Here is a 27,180-nt window from a genome sequence, read left to right on the forward strand (position 1 = left end):
GGGTATCAAGTCACCTATATATTCTCATTAACTTAAAGGGCTAGGAAAGAGAAATTAACCAACCAATTAAATGCCCACATTGTTTATATGTTAGGGACCAAAGAAGATTCAAGCATTCCAACAACACCTAAATCAAATAGCGACATAGCTATGAGTACATTGATGGAGAGGAGGTCTTATCGGAGAGCAACAAAGAAAGGGAGAACACCAAAAATGGTGGGTGCTAACTCACCCAGATCAAGGTAAGCTCTTATTATGTATGTATGGTACAAAGGGGTATATACTGGGCCATTAGCCTTTACTCCAACAACCTCCCACTTAAAGGCCAATGCGCCTTTAAGGAAGAAGATGGGCATCCTAATGTCATCCGACACCCATCAACACTCTGCAATGTGCAAACCGCTCTGAGGAAAGACTCTTTGTAAGAAGATCTGTAGGGTCCTCATTTATGTGAACCTTGACAAGCTGGATGCGCTTGTCCTCAATGATGAAGTGATACTTCACATCAATATGCTTTGTCTTTGCATGGAAGATAGGATTTCGTGCCAACTGGATGGCACTCTAACTATCACAGTGCAAAACTGGAACCTCTCTTGCAATGCTCAAGTCTCCCACTAGATGAGTAAGCCATATAGCTTCCTTGCATGCCTCAGTGGCTGCAACATACTCTGCCTCAGTGGTAGACAAAGCCGTACATGGTTGTAAACAAGAGACCCATGAAACTGCACCTCCAGTGAATGAGAAAACATATCTTGTAGTAGACCTCCCGGTGTCTACATTCCTTGCAAAATCATCATCTGCATATCCAACAACAGATGTGTCCTTCCTCCCAAAGAAAATCCACATGTTCTTTGTACCATTCAAGTATCTCATGATACCTTTCACTGCCTCCCAATGCTTCTTGCCAGGATTTGCCATATACCTACTAACAGCTTCCACTACAAAAGCAATATCTGGACATGTAGCAACCATGGCATACATCAAGCTTCCTACTGCAGATGCATAAGGTATCTTTGCCATTTCAGCCCACTCCCCATCTGACTTAGGGCTGTTCGCTTGTCTAAGTTTCAAATATGGAGGCAACGGGGTAGTTATGGACTTCCCCCTCTCCATATTGAAATGCTCAAGTACCTTGCTAATGTACTCTTTCTGTGACAATTGAAGGAGTTTCTTGTTCCTATCCCAAACAATCCTCGTGCCAAGTATGTGACTGGCATCACCCAAATCTTTCATGTCAAAGGTCTCATGCAACCTTTTCTTCAAGGCATCTGCATCCAAATTAGATTTCCCATCAATAAGCATGTCATCAACATATAAAATCAAAATAAGAAGGCTGCCATCTAATGCCTTCTTTGTGTAGAGGCAATGATCTGTCTCACTCCGCGTGTACCCTTGGGATCACATAAATGCATCAAACTTGTGGTACCACTCCCTAGGAGCCTGCTTCAACCCATAAAGACTTTTAGAAGCTTGCATACCATCCGTTCTTTGCGTTGCACAACAAACCCCTCTAGCTACTGCATATAGATGTCCTCGTGAAGATCTCCACGTAGAAAAGTTGTTTTTACATCCATTTGGACAAGCTCCATGTCCTCTTTGGCAACCAATGCAAGCATTGTACGAAGGGTAGTCATCTTCACCACTGGGAAAAGATCTCATCAAAGTCAATACCCTTCTCCTGCTTAAAACCCTTGGCTACCAACCTTGCCTTATACTTAGGCAATGCATCTGTTGGAGACATCTTCAGCTTGTAAACCCATTTGCATGGCAATGCATGGTTTCCTTTGGGCAAATAAACCAAATCCCAAGTAGCATTCTTCATCATAGAATCCATCTTTGATCGCATAGCCTTCTCCCACTTATGCATGTTATCCCTAGACAGCATCCTCAAAGCATGACGGCTCACCACAATCTATCAACATGACATAATCTAGAGACGGAGAATATCTTTGTGGAGGTCATGAGACTCTAGTGGAATGTCTCAACACTTGCTCACCATGAGCATCTTGCTGTCCCAACTAATTTTCCTGCATAACCTGAGGTTGTCCACCTGTGGCTCTCCCACCTCTCAATCTATGGGCTCTCCATGCCCTGCATCATGTGGAACAGGCTGTGCATGCCTCTCATATGGTGGTTGTCCATCCTCTTAAAACACCACTCTGCATATCTCAACAGTCTTCTTTGGCTTCTTGTGCATCTTGTCCTCATTAAAGATAATATCATGGGTGCGTACTATTTTCTTGGCCTTTGGATCCCACAATTGGTATCCCATCTCACCTGAATCACCATATCTAAGAAAAATGCACTTCCTTGACTTTGGATCAAGCTTGCTGCATTTTTCCTTAGGGATATGAACATAAGCTTCACAGCCAAATACACAAAGATACCCATAAGATGGTGGCTTGGCTGACCAAACCTCTTCTAGCACTTTCCCATCTAGTGCCTTGCTAGGCGATCTATTGATAAGATGTACTGCTATCTTAATAGACTCAGCCTAGAAGCGATGAGGTAGACTGGCATTAGAAAGCATGCTTATATTCCTTTCTTGAATAGTTCTATTCATCTTCTCAGCAACCCCATTCTAAGAAGGATTCTCACGAGTAGTCAACTCTCGCTTGATGCCACGTAGCTCACAAAAATTCCTAAATGCATGAGAGGTATACTCTCCTCCATTATCAGTGCGCAAGCATTTGAGCTTCTTGCCCGACTAATTTTTAGCAAATGCTAAGAACTTTTGAAATGCATCAAAGACATCACTCTTCTTCCGAAGAGGATAGATCCACACTTTCCGTGTAGCATCATCAATGAAAGTAGCAAAGTAAGAGCACCACCCAACTCCAATGGTTCAAGCCTCTTCTTGCCCAAATATTTTTTATGTGAAGACTGTGTTTGCTTCCCATACGTGCAATGCTCACACATGCTAAAATCTAAAAAATTAAACATGGGAACATACTGTAAAGTAGAAAGTATCTTCATTCTTGCCATGCTCATGTGTCCCAACCGATGATGCCACAAAGAGACAGATGGCTGCTCGGTCACATTGATTACATTATCTCTTATGCCTGACACATGCATTGAGTATAGCGTTCCATGCTTGGAACCTCTAGCAATCACAAGTGACCCTTTGCTAATTTTCCATGTATTGTTGCCAAAACACACATGATAGCCATCATCATCAAGCTATCCCGTACTTATCAAGCTCTTTTTAGATTTGGAACATGCGTAACATTTTTGAGTACAAATGTAGAACCATTAGGAAGAGACAAGTGGATATCTCTCACTCTAACAATGTCACATGGATAATAATTTCCAAGTCTCACGGTTCCTTTCCTTCCTACATCATAAATGGTAAACCACTCCCTATGTGGAGTGAAATGGAAAGATGCTCCTGAGTCTAGTATCCGATTCTATGACAATGCATCATCACTAGTCACGAGAAAAGCATGCACAAACATAGAGGCATAAAGAATGTCACCCTCATCACTATTGTTGCTTATGGCATTCACTTCCTCTATATTGACCGTGGATTTCTCTTCCTTCTTGGGCTACACATTAGCTTTGCCTTTGCCTTTATCGTTCTTCCATTTGTAGCAATCCTTTTTGAAATGGCCTTCCTTCCCACAATAGAAGCATTCAAAATCCTTTTCGGCATGGGATTTTCCTCTAGATTTGCTTCTAGACTTGCTTGTATTTCTGTCCTGGTATTTCCCCTTGGAATATGACATCCCTCTCACATTGAGAGCACTTGAACTTTTAGTTCCAGCATTGTTCTTTCTATTTATCTCCTCAGTGAGAAGGCTACTCTCAACATCACTACTTGTTAGGGCTCCTGCATGGGCTAAATTGCTTATAGTAGTCCTAAAAGTGTCCCAACTTTCAGGAAGGGTGACCAATAAGAACATTGCCTTAACTGAGTCATCAAAGGTAATTTTCTGAGCTGAAAGTTGATTGAAAATTGTGTTAAACTCATTTAAATGGCTAGACATTGAAGTCCCTTCTTCCATGCGAAGATCTCTAAGTTTCTTCAGCCAATACACTTGTCAAGCAGCACTCTGCTTCTCATAAAGATCATGCACATGCCTGACGATCACCTACCTCATCTAAGTTTGCCACATTTATGCAAGATGTAGAGTAAAGCCATAAGATTTCCTCAACTTTGCCCCCATTCTACTTTACCCCATCTAGGATCTTACACTGATACAAATATAAACTAAAGACTAATGGGCATTGTGATGAATCTGACAACATTGAAAGCCCAAAGAAGCCACCTTGAGTAGCATTGAGATATCTAGGATGATAGAAGTGGTGAGAATTCCAAGTGAATGAAGAAGAGCTGGCAAAGAGTGAAGGAATGTTTAGACGTGGAGGAGGTAAGGGCAATACAATGGACGAGTTGCAGGCTGTGTGAGCAGGAGAGGAGTTCGACGAGTGGAGAGAGACACATAATGTCGACTCAAAATGCTAGTTAAAGCATAAATGAATGGGCCATAGACTTAAACCTAACACTAACACTACTCAAACTAACCACGATTTCACTAGCCATCCAACCAAAATAGCCAAATTTGCCTACCCTTAGTAGGTTTAACAAACAAAGTGGTGGAAACTCCAAATGTTTGTGCTAGGGGTGGGTGTCGCTAGGGGTACGTGGGAAAATTTGAAGCTAAATGGCATGATAAATAGATAATGTGGAGCATGGAAAATGGAAGAAATCTAATGTAAACCTTTGACAAATGGAGGGAATATAGAATGTGAATGAAGGGGACGCCTAAAATTGGAAGAATCTAATGTGAGCCTTCTTGATACCTCTATATGGTTGGTTTTCAAAGACTTTAAGACAAAAGTGCATTGAATTAAATCATGAACCCTAGATCCTAGCAAGGAGGGGGAAATCAATGCGAGCATAATCCTCTAATGAGGCAGAGTGAAGTTAGAGACTAAGAGGGTGTTCCCACATATGCTTCGAGGGCCTCCCCGTGCCAGCTCCACTAGCATGGAGGATTTGCATCCCCATGGCTCCGAATGCTACGCCCAACATTTTCCCTAGCATTTGACCGCTAGACTGGCTTTGTGGATTTTGCCAACTCATTCCACAGCCCAAGCTGCAATCTTTTCGATTAATTGAAACAACCTTGTCAGGTCCTCATTACTCACAAGCTGGAATCACAAGGGAGGCGCTTTTTGCGCCAAACTTCCAGCTTTTGCGTGAGTGCGGGGAGGCCCTCTTAGAGTGCCAATCTAACACCACTGGCAATGAGAGAGGACCCACGTCCCTGCCCTGCATCATGTACACGAGTGGGACGAACCTGAGAGAGAACCTCACCAAGGGAGGTCAACTAACAAATGTGATCCTCCCTACTCCAAGCATACAAGTTTGTGCGAATGCCAAATCTTTTTCTACCTCCTGATGACGGTACGCCAAAACCAACTCTCCTGGATTTGTTTGAATTCGATCCAATGTTTGATCATCGCTTCTTAATTCTTGATTTGCCTCATCACTGCAGACCTTTGGGAACCTCCTTCCAAATTTCTGGATATCTCCCACAGGCGCGCTTCAGAAATCCTCAGCTTCTCAAGGAGTAAGCAGATTGTTTCTGGAGCAATCGACAAGGATAAAGACTTCATCGACACTCGCAAGTAAGAAGCACAAGGTCTGCTCCGTCAACTCCCTTGTTCTGCTTCAGATCGGATGCCTGCGGTGTTTTTCTAATCGAGAAGTGGTCGCATCATCTGAACAGAGCCCTGGAAAAAGTTATCAGCGCAGCTTATGCAGGGCAGAACTTCCTCAAGACGCGCCTTTTGTCATAGCTATCGGCATATGCATCTTCAGCTCTTTTGCACTTGTCAGCCACGACCATGAACAGATGGAGCGCTCAGAAAGATCGCCTGAAGGTTCTGCTCTAGGCTCAAATGATGTTCGTTACGGGGCTATGACCGTCATCAGCTTTATCCCCCTTTTCAACTGGCTGGTATAGCTCGCTTCTCCATCGTTTGGCTGGCAGTTGCATTTGGTTTAGCACAGATTGAGTTTCCAAGTGTGCGCAGGTGGCGTTTATTTTTTTCCTTGCGCGACCATATTTCGATTGGACTTCTGGTTGTATGCATTGCTATAGTTTGCGGTTCTTGTTGTGTCAGATGGCTTCCTCCTTACAAAGCACGAATATGCCCACTTGATATAAGTTTTTACTTGATACTGTACGGTGCATCGATCATCACTACCACCAGATATACACCCATCGCCCTCCATAACATAGACGCTTCGGTTGTACGAGTTGTATTCTTTTAGTAGACAGCTTTGGCAGTTTGAAGCAAACTTGATTGAATGCTTCTGTTGTTGTTCAGGGTTGGGTGTTTGCATGGCTTGATACCAATGACCAACGCTATTTGTTCTACGCCATTGTCTACCTCGCTCCATACATAAGGTGTGCAAAATAGGTGACTTCCAAATGCTGTCAATATAGGATGTGATACAAAGGAACAATAGACTTACTATTTTGCAGGACATGAGCTACGAGTTATGAGGTTAAATGCATGTACCTTGTGTCTGCAGGGCTGGTTTTTCTTTATCATCAGACGATAGCTGGCTGCCTATTGCAAGTCTTGTGGCCTGTATAGTACACGTCCAGGTAGTGCATTTGTCTCATGTCTGGCAAAGGAATGACTGCTGGTAAGCCTTTTGTATTCGCATAGAGAACGGCAGCAATCAAGGTGCAAATGATCAAGGGGATTCATTTAGTTGTGGAATAGCAGTGGCACCTAACAGTAGATCCATGGAATCTCTATGACATATACATAGGGAGAGACATCATATGCTACATAGACTCCCAAGCCCTACGAGAGGACTGCCCCATACTAGAGCGGGCATGGGAATCGGGTTTTCTGAATTAAAACCAAGACGAAGGATGCGTCAAAGGACTGGGAGGCATGCCTGTCTTATTCCATCCACATCTGTGAGGTATCAAAAAGGGGACGAACACATTTGATTGAACGTGCAGGTGTCGCTACAAGTCATGGTCTGCTACTTTCCACCAGTGATGTCGTGATATTCAAAGCACATGAACGTGATGGGCCCCATTCCCAACTTAACCTTGACATTTACAGTTTTCTCAGTAAGGTGACGTCTGCTTTTTAAGCCCTAGACTTTACCATATCCATTAATTGTCCGTTGCCTTGGTGCAATCTGAGACGTACGGTAAGATGTGCATCCAGGATGCACTAGCTGGCATCTACCATGGCCATTATGCATTCTTCAGACACACATACATGACCGTCCTTCTCTTTAAGCCAAAGTTGTTGGAGTATAGGTGGTCACCTCCCAATTTGTGAGCCCCCAAATAAGGAGAGCATGATGGAGGTGTACGAGCGGAGCTTAGATGCCACCTCAACAGAGAGAGAGTCTGTTACAGGGGTAGATCCTGTCATGACAAGAGAAATGATTATTTAGTTAATTAATAGTCATAAGAACCTTATTATTGTTAGTGTTGGAATATGGAAGCAAGAACTAGAACTAGAAACTAGAAATGAAATGACAAGACTGAAAAGGCTAGAAATACCTTGAGAAGAGTGTAGACAAGACACAAGCTAGACTGATAGATTACAATGATGTGACCAATTGAATATATGGGCCAAAGTACAAGACATAAAGCAAGAGTGCTTATGGGATAATTGTAGAAGTGCCACATGGCACACACTCAAGGCATAAAGACTAGACTTAGACTTAGACTTAGACTTAGACAAATGTAGATTAGGAAATAGTACACTTAGTGTGCACTTATCTCCAACACCCTCCTTAAGTGGACACTAGGAGTAAGACAGAAAGACAAGACTAGAAGACAGACATAAAGACTGATAGACTGAGAGACAAGATAGAAGACATGACAGAACAAAAAGATCCTGAGACACCCCTCCTCAAGTGATATCCTCATATGGGTCCACAAGGGTAGGAACAAGATGGATCTAAAGCACAGTCAGATTGATAGACAAATAGACAGACAGACAAGACTAGATAGACAGAAGACTGACTTTAGACAAATAGAAAGACCAAGACACTAGAACCCCTTGACCTACATCATCGGTGGTCAAGGTGGTAGACAAGACATAGAAGTAATTAGAAAGCCCACTTCTCATCATGTGAGGAAGGAACAGCAGGATCAACTGATGGAGATATTGCAGCAACATGGGCTGAGGTAGATGCAGGAGCTGATGTAGAGGTTTTGGAGTAGCAGTCCCTCTCCCGATGATTATCACGGCCACAAATGGTGCATGGATGAGCCTTGAAACAGTCCTTCTCCACATGATTAGTTTTGCCACAATGGGTGCAAGGCTTTCTTACCTTAGAACTTCCTTTCTTTGCTAAAAATGCAGTGTTAGTTACCTTTCGTTGTTGAGTTCTTTCTTCCTCTTGGAGAGCATTGATGATACCCTTAAGAGAAGGATTATTATGATACTTGAAGGTAGTGACAAGAGTATCATAGGAGTCAGGTAAGCTTTTGAGAAGCACAGCAATAGCAATATCTTCGGAGATGGGAGACTTGACTGATGCAAGCTGAACCATAAGACTGCGAAGATAATTGACATGAGAGGCTATAGTAGCTCCTTCCTGCATATGTAGATCAAAGAATGAGATCATAAGTGCAATTTTAGAGTTTTTAGATTGGGCTCCAAAAAGAGTACAAAGAATGAGATCATAAGTGCAATTTTAGAGTTTTTAGATTGGGCTCCAAAAAGAGTATCCAGAGTGATCCATGCTTGAGGAGCAGATTGTATGTCGGAGATGTGATGAATGTAATCATCTCCAAGGCCGAGCAATATGATAGCATAGGCTTTGTCGTTCTTGGCAGCAACAACTTGCTCAGATGGACCTTCGGGAGCATCACGGTGAACAATGTCCCAAAGGCCTTCTTTCATAAGATGGCACTTGATTTTGATCTGCCAAGTATGAAAGTTGGACCCATTGAATTTGTTGATAGATATGAGAGAATGAGAGGAGGATGCCATGTGGGAAGGTCTTACCTCTTGCTAGGATGCAAGGGCAGTGTCTATTCCCTTACAATATTGCAGAAATAAATGAGAGGAAGAGATCCCAGAAGCCAGTTCTCTCACCACTTTGTCAGGGCCATAGCATATGACAGCCCATCGAAGCAGGAGGAACCAGCAAAAAAGGAGAGACTGTTCATCAAACTGAAAGAGGGAAAGTGTAGTACCTTAAACCCGGGCAGAGGTAGAGGTGCAGAAGGATGCAGATCTTTGTGAAGATGGAGCTGGAGAAGTCAGTCTGTGCAATATCAGTCGTACAGACTGTACGGACGACGGTGCAGAGTACGAACGTACAGCGCAGAGTATGGACGACGGCGCAAAGTACGGACGACGGTGCAGAGTACGGACGAAGTACGAACGACGTACGGCGGCGTACGGAAGAGTACGGATGACGTACGAAAGTCGGGTGACGCTGTACGGATAGCAGAGGTGGATGCTAGACTGCGCAGAACTGTCGGTGACAGCAGGTGCTGCGCAGATCTGGCGTAACAGCAGATCTGGCGCTCAGATCTGGCTGAGCTGCGCAGATCTGGCGTAGAGATTCGGAGCGGGCGCAGAAATTTGGAGCAGGAAAACATGCAGCAGAGTCGCGCAGATCTGGAGCGCAATGGCGGGGCAGAAAGAGGGGCAGAGCTGCAGCAGGGGAAAGAAGAGGCAGATCTGAGCGGGGGGGGGAGATCTGTATCTGAGAAGGGACAGACTTGAGAAGAGAGAAGAGGGAGAAGAGGGATCAATCTAGCTCTGATACCATGTTGGAATATGGAAGCAAGAACTAGAACTAGAAACTAGAAATACAATGACAAGATTGAAAAGACTAGAAATACCTTGAGAAGAGTGTAGACAAGACACAAGCTAGACTGATAGATTACAATGATGTGACCCATTGAATATATGGGCCAAAGTACAAGACATAAAGCAAGAGTGCTTATGGGATAATTGTAGAAGTGCCACATGGCGCACACTCAAGGCATAAAGACTAGACTTAGACTTAGACTTAGACTTAGACTTAGACAAACGTAGATTAGGAAATAGTACACTTAGTGTGCACTTATCTCCAACAGTTAGGCGCCAATTTGATCGTGCAGTTCTATGTTTGTATTTATGATCGATCAAGCGGTGTAAATAGTACCACCAAACTATGTAACATTGGCCAATGATTAGTAATAAAGATGTGTAGGCACATGTCTAGGTCCTAGGGGCAATACGAAAGGGAAGGGTGCATTAGAGTGCATTGAATGGCAGGTGCATGGGTCATAGGATAGGGGTAGGTGTAAATGGGAAGATGGAACTTGAGTGATCTCAAGGGATATTAATGAAAGGGTATCACCCTTCATTGTGAATCTCACATAGCATTCTCTCTACCACATTGCATTCATCCGGCTTCTCTCTCCCACCTTGCATGTAGGTCGAAATAGAAACAAGTACTCTCACGAGGGCGCTCCTCTCCATTGGAGGGCCAATTGGCGTTCAAATTCTGCATGCAATGCACACATTTGCATTCTCAAGAAGTCTAGTTCTTCACATTTGGTATCAGAGCAGCGACAGTCCACGATCGGGACGAGAAGAGAGCGAGGGAGTAGCGCGGGGGTAGACAGAGGTCGTTGCGAATTGGGAAGAAGTGAGCAGCACGCAAAATTGTGGCGGACATGAGGATGGAAGCACTCGTGCACGGTGGAAAGAATGCGTGAAGTGATGGGCCGACGCTCCAAAGCAAACAGTGCGACGCGCGAGAGCAAGAAGAAGCAATCTGGGAGCGCGAAGCAGTGAAATCGAGCGGCGGAACCCTTCTTGGACAGTGTTTTGTTGTGAGCAGTGTTTTGTGCACATACCCTTAATTTCGGGCTGCAAACAAACTTCTCCTTCCCTCAAACCCCAGCACACATGGATTATAATCCAAGTGCAAGAGGAAGAGAGGAGACTCCTGTCTAGCTTACCAATATGATTGAGCAGTCCATTATGACAAGATTAGGGACTGGAGGTTTGAGTGATTCATTCCTTCTTGATTTCTAACATGGTATCAGAGCCATAGGCTCTCAACTCTTCTTCATCAAAGCACTCTCTGAAGGAAGGAGTCCCTTGGCAGAAAGGCGATTCTGTTTTCAGCTCAGGCTAGCACGGGAGGTCAGTACATACTTTTTGCTTCAGTTTTTCAGTTTGCTATTCACCGAGATGGATCAGCGTTCAGAAGCCTCTACACCCACTACTCGTCCTTCCTCCTTCTCCAGTCATCTTCCTTCCTCATTTATTCCCAATTTTGGTGGGAAAGCTCAATGGGATGAACTATCCAATTTGGAAAGTCAAGATCCGAAGCCATCTGTTGGCACGGAAGCTGTGGAAGATAGTGATTGGGACCGAGGAGAAGCCGGAGGACATTGTGGACAAAAGAGGTGAAGTTTTATTTGAAGCAGATGCGGATGAACTCAGTGCATGGGAGGAGAGGGATGCTCAAGCCTTAGCAATGCTAATTGGCACGACAGCAGATGCTGTGATTCCTCATATCCAGTTGGCAGAGACGTCTTCAGAGGCGTGGGCCATACTAAAGGAGCTGTATGAAACCGATAATACAGCCCGTATCATTACTCTTCAGCATCAGCTTTATAATCTTGATATGAATGAGGGTGATAGTGTGCATGACCATCTGACAAAGGTGAAAGTCGTGCGGGACCAGCTCGCAGCGGTTGGTCAAAAGGTGGACTCGAGTCAATTGGCATTGCTCACACTCCACAAGTTGCCACGAAGTTTCAAAAGTTTTGTGACTACGGTCACTGCGGATCAACAGACTAAGCCAATCACCTTTGAGGAGCTTGGCCCACTCTTGCTTCAGGAGGAGGCTCGAGAAAAACTCTTTATGCAAACCGACGAGAAGGCATTAGTGGCCAAAGACAAGTCTGGAAAAGGCAAGCCAAAGGAGTTCAAGAAGTCAGAGGACACTGACCAAAAGAAGAAAATGAAGTGCTACTACTGTGAAAAGCTTGGCCACTCCGCCAAAGAATGCCAAAAGAAGAAGGCGGATCAGAAGCAGAAGAGAGAAGCCAGGAACAAAGAAGAGCCTAAGAATGATTATATCAATGTGACGACTGGACAGTTGTTTTTAATCAATGAACATTGTTCAGCATATGCAGTCAGTGAAGGAAAAGAGGGTTGGTATGTTGACAGCGGCGCTTCAAAGCACATGTCTAACAGAAAGACTTGGTTCAAAACCATGGAAAGTACACACCCGGATTCCAAAGTTTCTATCGGGGATAGCCGGGCGTGTAATGTGAAGGGCATCAGTAGCATTCCTTTCATTACAACCACGGGTGAGGAGAAGGATATCTCTGGAGTACTTTATGTACCCAACCTTTGCAAGAACTTACTGTCTGTAAGTCAGATGGACAAAAACAACATGGCAGTTCTCTTTCAAGATGGCAAGGTCACCGTGACATCCAAAGCAAATGGACAGATGGTGGCTCAAGGAGTTGAAGAGAACGGATTGTACCGCCTCAGTGCAATGTTGGTTCATGAAGACAACGGAAAGTCCAAACTTTGGCATGAGCGCTTCGGTCACGTCAGCTATGGAACCTTGGCTGAAATGTCAAAGTCGAAGATGGTGGATGGACTTCCACCAATTACAGGCAAGGATGGTGTATGTAGGGCTTGTCTAGAAGGCAAGCAGCACAAGGACAAGTTCCCACAAGAGGCCTCGTTTCGGGCCAGCAAACCTCTTGAGTTGGTTCATGCCGACATTTGTGGCCCAATGTCTACAGCATCGTGGGCAGGATCCAAGTACTCACTTCTCTTTGTGGATGATTTCAGTAGAATGACCTGGGTGTATTGCTTGGCCAAAAAGTCACAGGCTTTCGAGAAGTTCAAGGACTGGAAGGCCAGAATTGAAAAGGAGACAGGGGAGGATGTTAAGACGTTCCGTACAGACAAGGGGGGGAGAATTCACCTCAAATGAGTTCAACACATTTTGTCGCAAGCATGGGATCAAGCCACAACTCACCACAACACATACTTCTCAGCAAAACGGGGCAACCGAGAGGAAGCATAGAACCACCACGGAGACAGGGCTTACTATGCTTCCAGGTAGGAACCTTTCTAAAGCCTATTGAAGTGAAGCTATCAATACAGCCGTACACATTCTCAACAGGACCAAGACGAAGGCCGTCAAGGACAAGACTCCATATGAGGCATTTTTTGGTAAGAAGCCCTCTATCACTCATCTTCGTATTTTTGGTTCTAACACATGGGTGCCTGTGCACAAGGAAGACAGGACCAAGCTTGATTCCCGGAGCAAAAAATGTATCTTTGTTGGGTATAGCGAAGAATCCAAGGCCTATCAACTCTTCGACCCAGTAAAGAAGCAGATCCTTATCAGTCGGGATGTTGTCTTCGAGTAAAAGGAACCTGAACCCCCGGAGGAGCCTCAGATTGAGGAGGAGGAGATTGTTCAACCCCTGAACCCACCCCGCCCCAGATTGACCATCCAAGAGTTGGCGAAATCGGAAGCTGATGTTCCACAACCCAAGATCTCTCCAACTCTTACACACACTCAACTCAGATAGATGATCACAGATGCAACAAACCCTCACTCAGAAATAAATATGGATGGAGAGAGAGAGAGAGTATATTCATCCACCGGATGGTGGGCAGAAAAATAGCTCCAAGGGAGCAATACAAAACACAGCAAAGTGCTGGAGAATATTGACGAACTCTCTCTCTCACAAACTGCTCCAGATCTGAGTGCTGAACACAGCCTTGGAGAGGGGCTTTCAGTCTTGCACTGGATGCTGGAATGAATGGAGGAGTGGGCCTTTTGTAGGCACTGCCCAGGCCCCTTGAGTTGACCGACCAGCAGGGTCGGTACCCTGTCTGGTGGTCGACCACATGGGCCCTAGAAAACCGACCAGGGTTAGCCCTGGTCGGTGGCCCTGGTTGGCCCGACTTGGCCTGCCACAGGCCCCTATATAAGGGTGCCCTGTGCAGCCAGTCTGCGCTGCTGCAGGAGCCTCCATGTGAGGCCTAAAGCCCTGTTTTACCTGCTGTTGCAGGCTGCAACCAGCCCATGTGCTGGTTGCCTATGATGCCGGCTTGAGTCTCTCTCTCTCCCCAGCCCTCCTACCTCTCACAGCCCCTTGTCCCCTCAAATCGGGGGCTCACAGGTGCGCACAGTGAGTTTCTAACAAGGAGGTAGAAAAAAAAAATTGAAGACCTATTGCAAAAAGGCCTGATTTGACCAAGCAGTTCTCCATTTGGAGCACCTGTATTATTGGTCAAGAAGAAGGATGGATCATATAGTATGTGTATAGATTACCGTGCTTTGAATAAACTTACGATTAAGAACCAGTATCCGATTCCAAGAGTCGATGATTTATTCGATATGCTTAAAGGTGCTAATGTTTTTAGCAAATTGGATTTGAAATCTGGTTATCATCACCTTCGGATGAAAGCTGGAGATGAACATAAGACTGCTTTTCACACTCTCACTGGACATTATGAGTTTTTGGTCATGCCTTTTGGCCTAACTAATGCTCCAGCTACTTTTAGTAGGTTGATGAGAAGGGTTTTGTGACCCTACTTGCGAAAATTTTTCATAATCTTTTTTTACGACATTTTAGTTTTCAGCCAGATTGAGAAAGAGCATTAGGATCACCTTGCTAAGGTGATGGAGCTCCTAAGGAAGGATTGTTGTTCCTAAATACCAAGAAGAGTGAGCTCTTCAAGACAAAAATAGAGTATTTGAGACACATTATGTGTGCTGAGGGAATTCGGGTTGACCCTAAAAAGGTCAAGGCCATATTTGAATGGCCAATATCCAAAAATATACATGAGCTGAGATCCTTCCTAGGGATGTGTAGTTATTATCACAGATTCATTAAGAATTTTGCACGTCTTGCTTCTTTACTAACAGATTTGTTGAAGAAGCATTCCTTGTATGAGTGGGGAGAGGTTCACCAAGTAGCTTTTGAGGAGCTTAAGAAAACATTGGTCACTGCACTAGTGTTAACACTTCCGGATATGGACAAAGAGTTCTTTGTTGTATGTATTGATGCGAGTGGTACCTCGATTGGGGCAGTGCTGAGGCAAGGAGGGCATCCCATTGCTTATGAGAATAGAAAGCTTCAAGGGGCTGAATTAAAATATATCACGTATGAGAAGGAGTTAATGGCAGCCATTCATGCTTTGAAGTTATGGAAGCATTATCTATATGGTTCTGCTTTCAAGATTAAGACCGACCATCAAAGTATCTAGCACTTGTTTTCTCAACCCGTTGTTTCTTCAAGGAAAATCAAATGGGCTGAATATATTCAATTTTTTGGGCAACCAAATATTGAATATCAACCAGGAAAGGAGAATTTAGTAGCTGATGCTTTGAGTAGACGGCCCCAAGTTAATCACATTTCTGTGATTAAGGAGAAATCATTAGGAGTGGTGGTTGAAGCTTATCCTTTAGATAAGGACTTCGCTGAAATTTATGGGAAGATTCAACATAACGAGGTTGAGGGTTTAGAGGCCTATTCCATTGTGGATGGATACTTATTGTTGGGACATGCCATATGTGTATCCAAAACATTTCGGTATCTAGTCATGAGTGAGTTACATGCGAGTCCATATTTTGGACATAGAGGCATTAGATGGACCATTGATAATATTGAGAGGTACTTCCATTGGCCTAAACTTCGCAAATAAGTTTCAGCCTTCGTTCAACAATGTGACGTATGTCAGTACATTAAATCTGACACAAGTAAGACTGCTGGTCTTTTGCAGCCTTTGCCTACTCCCTCTAAAAGGTGGGAACACATTACAATGGATTTTGTGTCAGGTTTCCCTAAGGTTGGCCAGTCTGAGCAGATTTTCACTATTATAGATAAGCTAAGTAAACAGGCTCATTTTATTCCCTATAAAAAGGAGTTGTCTGCTCTTGAAACAGCAAGGTGATTCATTAGGGAAATCTTTAGGTTACATGGGTTACCAAAATCCATTGTATCTGATAATGATGGCCTTTTCATTAGCAACTTTTGGACAGCCCTATTAGAGAATCTCGGAACCAAATTGAAATTTACTACAGCCTTGTATCCTCAAGGAGATGGACAAAGTGAGTGCCAATCAAACCATAATTACTTTACTTCGAGCTTATGTCCATGACCAACCTAGAAGGTGGCCAGAATTCTTACCCATGTTAGAGTTTGCTTATAATAACACTGTACATACTTCCACCAAGAAAGCCCCTTTTGAAATTATGTATGGCCAATGTTTACCCACTACAATAACACACTTGGGGGAGCGAATTTTTACTGCTGACCAGTTTGTTGAGGATATATCACAGGTTATTGAGCAGGTAAAAGAACATATTAAGAAGGCCCAGGTTCAACAATCCAAGGCAGCTAATAAGAAAATAAAAGAAGTTTATTACAAGGAGGATGATTGGGTTTTACTGAAGATGGATAAAAGAAGATACCAAACATGTCAAGTTAGCACCGAAGTTTCAGCTTTATATCCAGAAGAAGGATCCAGAGCGTATGAGCTGAAATTACCAGCCCACTGGCGTATGAAGAATATCTTTCATGTGAGTAATTTGAAGAGATACCATGGCGACACTTCTGCGTTTTTGGATACTCAGCATCAAGAAGAACCTGAACTTGAAGATGGGACTGAAGTTCTTACTCCGGAACAGATTGTGTACCATAAAGAGAAGAGTACTCATGGAAAGAAGAGATATATGTATTTGCTAAAGTTTAAAAACCAGCCAGCTAGTGATGCACAATGGATGGAAGAAGAGTTCTTTATACTCGCAGATTATAAAGAGGCGATGCAATTGCAGAAGGAACAAGAGAAAGTGCACGTAAGAGGAAGAGACAAGTAATAATCCAGAAGAGGACTTCTGCTCATTTAAGCAAGAGAGAGTATCATGATGAGAAATGATTATTTAGTTAATTAATAGTCATTAGAACCTTATTATTGTTAGGCGCCTATTTGGTTATATGTTTGTATCTATGATCGATCAAGCGGTGTAAATAGTACCACCAATTTTCAAACTATGTAACATTGGCCAATGATTAGTAATAAAGATGTGCACACACGTGTCTAGGTCCTAGGGGCAATAGGAAAGGGAAGGGTGCATTAGAGTGCATTGAATGGTAGGTGCATGGGTCATAGGATAGGGGTAGGTGTAAATGGGAAGATAGAACTTGAGTGATCTCAAGGGACATTAATGAAAGGGTATCACCCTTCATTGTGAATCTCACGTAGCATTCTCTCTACCACATTGCATTCATCCGCCTTCTCTCTCCCACCTTGCATGTAGGTAGAAATAGAAACAAGTACTCTCACAAGGGCGCTCTTCTCCATTGGAGGGCCAATTAGCATTCAAATTCTGCATGCATTGCACACATTTGCATTCTTGAGAAGTCTGGTTCTTCACAGATCCGACGAGGAGTGCAAGGCTGTCATGTGGTCAGCATCTACAGCACAAGAAGCAGGCTAGACTTGTGCAACTGCAAAGTGGCAAGTTAGGCGGAGACTGCAGAGTCAGGTAAGAGCTGTGGACAAGTGTCCAGGGTATGAATATGCAAGCTGCGCAGCAGTTGGCTATAAAAGGCGACTGCTTCAGAGATTGTCATGAGCTGCAGATGCTGGTTGGGGTGCACCAACAGCTTGGAGCAGCACAAAAGGAAGGTGCCTGGAGCAGAAATGAAACGAGACTGTTTGGAGCGCCATTACAGGCCAGGAACATGTCGGCTGTTTGCAGAAGATCCACAGGGTCCGTCCAGTCTATGGGAAGTCGGCTGACTTTGGAGGGCTACAGCCCTATAACAGGGCTCTCAAAGGGAGCATCACACATTCCCGTTTGGGGCAGAAATGAAACGAGACTGTTTGGAGCGCCATTACAGGCCAGGAACATGTCGGATGTTTGCAGAAGATCCACAGGGTCCGTCCAGTCTGTGGGAAGTCGGCTGACTTTGGAGGGCTACAGCCCTATAACAGGGCTATCAAAGGGAGCATCACACATTCCCGTTTGCAGAGACTTTGGTGCCATAGTTTGGGCTGCCACCACTGTAGCAAGGAGGACCAGTCATAAGACTTGGCAAACCTCACTATTGGCTTCCTACACAGCAGCAAGATTCAAAGGGAGACTTGTGCCTGACCATTGGGCTGCCTACACAACAGCATCTCAAGGATTCAGGAGCAAACTCTGCCTTACGATAGGCTGTCCAAGGGAGCAAGTAGGAAGGTGTGTTTGCAAGGTACCATTACGAGGCCCACACAAGCTCTAGGAGAGCAATGCAGGCTGATTGGACGTAGGAGAACAATTTTGGTTATCAATTCATGATTTTGTGGCTTAGCCCAACCTCTATTTTTGACGCGGGAAATGTGAGAAATACAAGGCGAAACACTATGAAGGGATCCACTACCAAATAAATGGGAGGCACTGGCTCCCGTTTGGCCAACTTCTAACTCTTGGATTGGTGGACTCCTGTGATATGGGACACATGGGTTGTGGAATTCCATCAGCTTCAGTAGGCTGATGGAATGTAGGCTGAGTGGACGTAGGAGAACAATTTTGGTTATCAATTCATGATTTTGTGGCTTAGCCCAACCTCTTTTTTTGACGCGGGAAATGTGAGAAATACAAGGCGAAACACTATGAAGGGATCCACTACCAAATAAATGGGAGGCACTGGCTCCCGTTTGGCCAACTTCTAACTCTTGGATTGGTGGACTCCTGTGATATGGGACACATGGGTTGTGGAATTCCATCAGCTTCAGTAGTAGCAGCAGCACCTAGGGTAAAAGGTGTTAGCAATGGACCAACAGAGGGTACGCACAGCGGAAGATTGATAGAATAGCCCAGGAGCTCACACAGTGTGGTGTGGGGTGTGGAATCACAAACGTCTTAAACTTATGTGCATAGGATAGATGTGCAGACTAATCAATAGACAATGAACCAACTAGATATAGAAGACACCTAAACGATATATTTCCGTCCAAAGCTATGGACACAATACAAAAGAAATAGATCTAGAGTCCCACCAATGGTGTGGTCCTCTGATCTTACCACAAGGTCCTCCTACTATCTAGCGGTTATCTCTAGACTCGAGCCCACGTGCTCCACCTCGAGCGTATGTAAACTTTCTGTCTAGATCCCTTCCACCTTGCTGTCTTTACACCAGCCTAGGAGGGCAGCACTCTGAGCTAGGTTTGCAGCTCTACAGCCCACTTGTATCCTTCTGGATAGAGGCCCACAGGGGCTGTTCTGCTGCTCCTTCTGCTGCCTGAAATGCTGCTCGAAGTGATGAATTATGAGGGCACAAGGCCCTCCTTTTTATAGGCCCAGAGGGCTGGCCAACCAACCGACCCAGCAGGCCCAAAATGGCCGACCTGCTGGTCAGTCATCCTGCCCCCTCTGGCCTATAAAATGTGCCCTTTCTAGGGCTCAAAACAAGGGTCCTCTTGGCCCACAAAACTAGGGCATGAGCCCTCATTTCAAGGCAAGGGCCCAGCCCCTAGGTCTGCCCTATATAAGGTGTGGTTGGCTTCCTCCAAGCAGCTCAACCAGCCTCTCTCCTGGCCGACCCATGTGCTGGTCTGTCCTGCTTCTGCTGTGCCCCTTTCTTGGCTCCTTGATCTGCCCACACGTGTGCGCCTCAGCTCCGTACTACTGCTGACATCATCCGTGACCCCTAGGTCTGCCCTATATAAGGTGTGGTTGGCTTCCTCCAAGCAGCTCAACCAGCCTCTCTCCTGGCCGACCCATGTGCTGGTCTGTCCTGCTTCTACTGTGCCCCTTTCTTGGCTCCTTGATCTACCCACACGTGTGCGCCTCAGATCCGTACTACTGCTGACATCATCCGTGAGCTCATAGCCTCTTCTCTTGGGTCCTTGCTGCTGTCCTCTGCTCTGCCTTATGCTCCTGTAGATCAGCCAGGTACCCTCCTCTCTTCTTTTGGGCACATCCTGCCCTAGGTCTCCCTTCCCCATATGGGGGCTTATAGATGGGGAGGTGACCTTTCCAACACCCTCTCTCACCGACACATCTCGGCCCAATGCCAACACGTCGATGACGATGTTCCAATAACTCCTTGGTCGTAGTCCTCTGAAACATTTCGATGTCAAAATCCTCTCCTAGCTTTTCATCCAGTGGCTTTTGCTCCACCAAGTCTAGTTCCACTTCTGCACACCATTTTTGTACACAAGTCCATCTCTGGTAGCACCTCCTGGCACCACCACCTTTAGTCACATTCCCACTTTCGAACTCTAGCAATCCAGCCGCCACGATCTTCCAGTTGTCCCCCTCATAATGAGTGAACAACCTGGAGTCTTCTAGGCACCATGCTCTGAGGGTCTGTATCAACCTGTCCTTCCTTTGGCAAGGTCCGCAACAAATGAATACCTCCAGATAACCTAGACCACGAACTCTCATTGAGTTCTCAGGTAGGTACTCTTCTGGCTTCAGTACACCTTGTCCATCACCTTTTAGCAATCTGTGTCCGAGATTTGAAGAAGCACCCACATTGCCTTCAAAGAAGGCGAATTCCTTCCAATCTCGCATTCTCTCCACAGCATGCTATAAAGGCTGAAATTAAGAACATCAAGTACATACCAGATCGTCGTACTTCCTGTAAGCGTGCTCTGAAACCATGCATCTCATCGAGGCACATACCAATAGCTTGTGTAATCCTGTACTGTCCCCTTCTGAAGTACATCATCCATTTAAACATGAGACCCCATGGCACGCTATGGAATCACTCCAGTCTGTCCTTCACCTTCACGAAGGCATCTGACTCCTTTTCGACCCACATCTCAATGTTAGACATCATCACTGTGGTTTCTAGGTCGGCATATTTGACCTCAGTAACACACGGAGATGTCACCAAGAACAACTCTTCGATTACCACATTAGCTTTGGCTTTTGTGTCACCCTCTGAATTTGAGTCGGACTCCTTCCTTTTGTTTTTTTGATCCGCCTTCTTCTTTCTGCAATCCTTCGCAAAACATCGTGGCGTGTCACAATAGAAGCACTTCTTCTTTCGCTTCCTCTTGGAAGTGTCCTCGTCATCAGAGTCGTCCTTCTTGGACTTGCCACCGTGAGGCTTTCCCTTCCCTTTGCCAGCGTAATCCTTCACCAGCAGCGCCTTGTCATCTTTGTCGTTGTTGTGGAGCTTCTCCCTAGCTTCTTCTTGTAGTAGTAATGGACCCAACTCCTCAAAAGTCAGAGGTTTGGTCCTCTATCCTGCTGTCACAGTCGCTACAAAGCTTTTGAAACTCGAGATAGCCTCCTCAGTACCATCAAGGCCAAATGGCATGAGTCCACCTTCTGACCAACTGATGCCAGTTGATGCCTCACCACCTTGACCTTCGCCAAGTGATCATGTACTGAATCTCCCTCATCCATATCAAGGTTGTAGAAGTGATGCTGAAGAAGCAAGATCCGGGATGTGTTGTCTATCTTCTACAGATCCTTCAGAATGGTCCATGGCTCTACTGACGTGTCGGCCATCTGGATGCGAGGAAGCACAGAGTCCGCCATAGTCCCTATGATCAATGCCAGGGCTTGGGCATCTTTGTCTTCCCAAGCTTTGAGCTCCTCGTCTACAGGCATGAGTATCTTTCCCTCCTCGTTCACCATATTCTCTGGCTTCGCCTTCACTCCCGTTATCACTTTCCACAGCTTCTGAGCCACTAAATGACTCTGGATCTTCACCTTCCAGATTGGGTAATTTGACCCATCCAGTTTCCCAGACTCTCCAAAGCTAGGGATAATGAAAGAAAGAAATCGTAGTTACTTGGGTGTTAGCATTACTCAATCTTCCTTAGGTTTAGAAGTTGATATCTATGATAAACGAGAACAACTAGAATATGCTATATTGAATATCATACGAATGCCTCACATGACTCAAACATCTCTAATATGGCTACTTTCCAATTCTATAGGTTCTCTTGTCTTTGCACAAGTACGAATGCATTTCTCTCTTAATTTTGTAACGTAATCATAGTACTTCTCAGAATGGGCTACAATACAAGAAAAGTAATGAAGAAACGCCGTTTTGTCCTTCGATGTAGTCGTTATATCTTTGAAATTTCGGCTTTGGGTATGTTTAGGATCTTGGAATGTAGAATCAAAATCCAAGTGGGGAGCTTCATAGCCCCGTTTCTTTTATGGTTAAATTTGTTTTATTTTTGGAGTTCATGTACTCTTAGGTGCCTGTTTAGTTTAGTTCTGCTATGTGTGTGTGGTTTGCTCTGTGTGTGTGTGTGTGTAATTACAAATATAATTTGTTTTTAATATTTTTTCTCCTACTTGCTTATTTTATTATTTATCATTATTTTAAAGTTGAAGCAAGCAAAAAAAATAAAAATAAAAATAGTGATAATGATTGTTTCCGTGTGCTTGCATTGGTGTTTCATTCATTTTCTTATATGTATCTTATTTTATCTTTGTTCCCTTGTGTCAGCACTTTGGTTGTTGCATGATAGTAATTGTTTCCTTGTGCTTGCGTTGGTTTTTCACTCATTTTCTTATCTGAATCTTAGTTTATCTTTGTTCCCTTGTGTTAGCACTTTGGTCGTTGCTTCTTTCTTCTTTCTCTTTTGTTTATTTCTTTTTTTTGGGTTAGGTTGGGTTGTGATGGAAATCTGACCTAATTTAACTCTCTCTCTCTCTCTCTCTCTCCCCACACATTTCTTCTTCCAAATTTTCTTTCTTCTTTTCTCTTTTTTTTTCTTTCTTTTTTCTGGCTTAGGTTGGGTTGTGATCGAAATCTAACATAATTTAACTCTCTCTCTCTCTCTCTCTCTCTCTCTCTCTCTCCACACATTTCTTCTTCTTATTTTTCTTTCTTCTTTTCTCTTTTTTTTTCTTTCTTTTTTCTGGGTTAGGTTGGGTTGTGATGGAAATCTAACATAATTTAACTCTCTCTCTCTCTCTCTCTCCACACATTTCTTCTTCTAAATTTTTGCGTTGTTTGCCTTTAAAGTTTTTGTTGTTTGGTTGCGATAAAGCTTAGTAAGCTCTGGGTCTACCCAAGGGATTCCGGAATCTTTCAAACTCAGATGGCAGCTTATGCTCGGGTACTGATGAAATCATAAGTGTAGCTTTGCTTACTAAGTTTTTCTTCTTCTCCCCCCCCCTCATTTACTCATAATTTTGTCTAAAGTCGCTTACAATCTTCCTTTTTTCCTGTCTTCTTTTGCTTGTTCCATAAAAAAATTTTAATTTGTAAAATTGGATATATTCTAGTTTTATGAAAGTATACATCTAGATTCTAAATCCATATGCTTTTGACTCCATAAATATTAAATGGTCTAAAGTTGGAACTTTAGAATTGAGATTGAAAGCTTGAAATAAATTTGAAGAATGTGTTAGTGTTTTGAATTTCCTTTCTAGGTGTCTTGACTTGTATTTCTCTTTGTTCACCCTAAACATATATTATTTGCCACTATCCTAGTATATATTATTTTGAAACCTGTCCTTTTCGTCTGAAAACACAAATGAAATGAAATGAAACATGTCGAAACGATGAAAGGACGAAACAAGCGAAACGTTTCATGGTCTAGCTGACCTGAGCTGGGTGACTTCATGTACGAACAATAGAATGCATCTTTGGTTTGATTAGTCGATGACACTACTCATGTTTGTTTGTCTATGGGTGAAAAGGCATTGATACTTTCCCTGGATCTCATAATATCATTAAAACATGCTCCTCGGTCTCTACCTTGGGAATGTGCCAAAGGCTTTCCGAAAGTAGACAAAACAAATGTATACTTTATGAGATCTTGGTCTCGCCTCCTCAATGATGGCCATAGAGTGAAGATGTGGTCTAGAGTGGGGTGCTGTCTCCCGAACCCAATTGTGCTGCCCCTGTGCGTCTGTGAAGTTGCTGATCTCTCTCTCTACAGGGAGCTGTAAATCTTGGCCAATGTGGGGCCATCATGAGCGCGTGGTAGTTGCCAATGTCCATGGGGTATCCTGCGTTGTGTATCGGTGCAATGGTGGTAGTACTCCAAGCAGTGGAAAGCCGTGACACAGTCTATGATTGAAAAACTGCGCTAAGACTGGAGTTAAGAACTCTTGTCCATGTGTGGAGTGCTTAGTCCGCGACCCTTGGTGGTCATGGGCTTGCTGGTTGTGAAGCTCATGCAATGCAGCCTGCACATTCTATGCGGTGATGCTTGTGATGGGTGTGGGAAGGGAGGACAGATCACGTTGGGCTTGAACCTGAACGCCATAGAGCAATGCCACATATGTGTGCTACACCTTGGTCTATCATGGGAATGGGTGGCTTCCCCTCAGATAGAAGCCCCCATGCAATAGTGGGGTCAGCTTCTCGTAAAGATCGAATGACCTCATCCATCTTGTGTGAGAGAACGCCCCTTTTAAAACGTGTCAGAGGCTGTGAGATCTGCTGCTCCAAAGCCTGCTTTGACAGCAGCATCCTGGATCACAGATAAAAGTATATCTGAAGTTTGTGTGTGTGTGTGTGTGAGAGAGAGAGAGAGAGAGCGAGAGTGCTGATTGGTCTCTATTTCAAGACATATCTAGAAAGAATGAGAGATGACACCTTATATCATAGTGAGTCAGCTGAAAAAGATCCCACTATTCCATATCTTGAGAAAGGTCTTGGCTCTGTTTTTGTGCATGTGTCCTTGGTAGATGGTCCATAGTTACCAGGGGACGGGAACCTTTCAGGAACGTGGGGGGTTGGAACGGGAACGCATCGGGAACAAGGGAATGGGAACGGGAACGGGAATGCCATGTCATATGACACGTCATCAAATCACATGGAAACATACCAAAATATGCTAAGAATAACCAGATGTAGCAGCTTGAAGCTTTCCATTTCAGCTTTAGACTTTTACAGAAACCAGATCCTTAGAAAACTGAAATATGCATCAACACAAATTGCAATGTACATTGTGCAATGGGCAATGTGCATAAACTTTAAAGCTTTAAGCCAGCAGATTACTATAGATCATAGCGGCTAGAGCATATAATATGCAAAATACAAGAAAAGGAGCTTAGAAGCTAGCTGAGCCTTGAAGCCCGAGAGCTTAGAGAGGGGGCTTAGTGGGCTGAGAGGGGGCTGAGTGGATGAGAACTTAGAGAGGGTACTGAGTGGGCTGAGTGGTTGAGAGAGGGGGCTGAGAGGCTGAGTGGAAGGGGGTGGAGAGTGGTTGGAGAGGGCTTAAAGCCCCCCGTCGGTGCCAAAACGGTGCTCTTGCCCAGCCCTAAACCCGGAATGCCAGAGAACCAGCTCGGAACGCGTTCCGGCCGCGTTCCCGCGGAATGTTTGAGAACGTTTCCCAGGAGTCCCCACTTTTAGGAACGTTCCTAGACGTTTCCGCACTGCCATCCACCTGGGAACGGCTTTCCACGTTCCAGGAAGACAGAACGCCGTTCCCTGTTAACTATGAAATGGTCTCCAAACGAAATAATGTCATTACATCTGATCATCTCCTATGACATCTCTACAGCAAGGACTTGGATTCTCTATAGGTTTAACAGAAAGTCTTCAGCCCTCCATCTTAGTAAATGAGACAGAAGCGAAGGGATCTTTTCATATGGGGTGGTTTTGTTAGAAGACTCGGTGAAATTAGTAATTTTATGTATGATTGACTAGCTTGAGGCCTGCGCTGTGGTGCTCTTTTTGGATTAAACATCCGGTATGACGTCCATTACTTAGCATCCTTGAAAAAGGGCTCCTTGTTAAGTTGCTACTATAGAAGCATGGTTAAATTATTGTACACCTCAGTTGCCAAGAAGAGAATTGCGTGTGAGACTGTCAACTTTAACCTTGGACTTCACTTAGGCATTGACATTACTCTGATGAGAATGTGTGATCGATTTTCTTTTGTCTTGGCTCTTTCATGTCCCAGCTAGAGATAAATTTGAACACCAGCGGAGAGTTGGGAAATGAATTTTTGAGAAGCACTTTAAAACGAATTTATTCAAAAGTGAGGATACAGGAGCTGGAGGAAGGAACTAAGAGATCTACAGTAAGATCTTGAATATATGCTATGGAAGCTGAAAGTTATTGTTTGTTTTCAGATGACTTATTATATACTCACAGGTAAATACAATTTTCAATGATATAAATGGTTCTTGGCCAGGAACCTCTTCCTCCCAAAGTGAATGAGCTGGAATTGCCTGCAGACGAGGAATACAGTCAAAGAGAGTTACTAGAATTTGACAAGAAGCTGTCTAGTTTGGAAGAATTGCCTGAAGAAGAAAAGCAGTCTTTTGAGAAATGAGAGTATGCAGAGCTTAATAAAGTATACAAATTCAGATGATTCTGTTGGGCATCCACGTGTCTGGTGCAATCAATACAATATTGTCTCTGGCTTGAAATGCAAGTGACAGTCTTGGATATATGTACTAGATTTGAAGGTCTGAAATTACTTTCTGGATAAACTGCTTTTGAGTTCCATTTGCCAATTGTGTTTGTATTAAACATTACAGTTGAGGAACACTTGGAGGGGCTACTGTGAGTTTCAAGTCGAAGTCAGGGTGCCACATGGCAAAAATTAAGAGATGCTATATATACGGGCAGTGTAGCAATGCCAATGCTCTAGTATTTTATAATGTGTATTTAGGCAATGACCTTGAATACTTTTCTTCTTTTCTCACACGTCATATCTGATCTTGCCATGCTGACTGAGAGAGTGCTTTTTCGGAGCACAGAGTTCACTTAGAAGATTGGATGTTTGGCCAGATCGTGTCAATGGGACACCAGTATTGGTAATGGAACTGTAAAGTGAATTTCCTGAAAGCTCTGTAGTGGCATAGGGTTTATCTAGATACCTATGTGCAAATTCACCTTGACATCTTGTCCAAGCTGCAGCCTGTCAGTCTTTGTTTTTGTGCCAGTTGATTGCCTTAATGACTACCTTTTCAAAGCTTTTTTCTGTACTGTTTGTTTGGGAGAGACAGATGATAATGTTTTCTTACCAAACGACTGTACTTACTTTGGAGCATTCAGTCAGTTTTTTTGATCATCTTATGAAGATCTACGATCAGTATTTGCTTAATATTAATGAATTCATTCCTGAAAAGGAACTTATATCCAGGACATTGCAGTTGCTGCTACAGTCCTAGTTGACTTTCCACATTCCTCTTATTTTGTCTTTGAGGGGTAACCAAATGCCTTGCAATTTGAATTTATTACT

General features: G+C 44.0%; 1 protein-coding gene across 1 annotated transcript; it reads left to right on the forward strand.

Annotated features, from left to right (window-relative positions):
* Positions 1 to 5,304: 5,304 nt before the first annotated feature.
* Positions 5,305 to 26,880, forward strand: LOC147897240 (zinc finger matrin-type protein). The gene is made up of 7 exons (XM_087380554.1): positions 5,305 to 5,410; positions 5,502 to 5,648; positions 5,736 to 5,966; positions 6,340 to 6,419; positions 6,548 to 6,623; positions 25,891 to 26,010; positions 26,125 to 26,880. The coding sequence occupies exons 1-7, from the start codon at positions 5,405 to 5,407 to the stop codon at positions 26,263 to 26,265; spliced, it is 801 nt and encodes a 266-aa protein (XP_087236680.1). The 5' UTR covers positions 5,305 to 5,404; the 3' UTR covers positions 26,266 to 26,880.
* Positions 26,881 to 27,180: the final 300 nt, after the last annotated feature.

Source organism: Dipteris shenzhenensis, chromosome 10 (genome assembly GCF_047967505.1).
Source record: "Dipteris shenzhenensis isolate YYH24624 ecotype China chromosome 10, Dip_SZ_1.0, whole genome shotgun sequence".
Lineage (NCBI taxonomy): Eukaryota > Viridiplantae > Streptophyta > Polypodiopsida > Gleicheniales > Dipteridaceae > Dipteris > Dipteris shenzhenensis.

Bases quoted from the DNA above. Each gene is read 5' to 3' on its own strand.
- LOC147897240 (XM_087380554.1), top strand. The intron at 5,967-6,339 runs GTATAGCTCGCT...GTTGTTGTTCAG, and splicing joins TCCCCCTTTTCAACTGGCTG to GGTTGGGTGTTTGCATGGCT. The intron at 26,011-26,124 runs GTAAGATCTTGA...GTTCTTGGCCAG, and splicing joins AAGGAACTAAGAGATCTACA to GAACCTCTTCCTCCCAAAGT.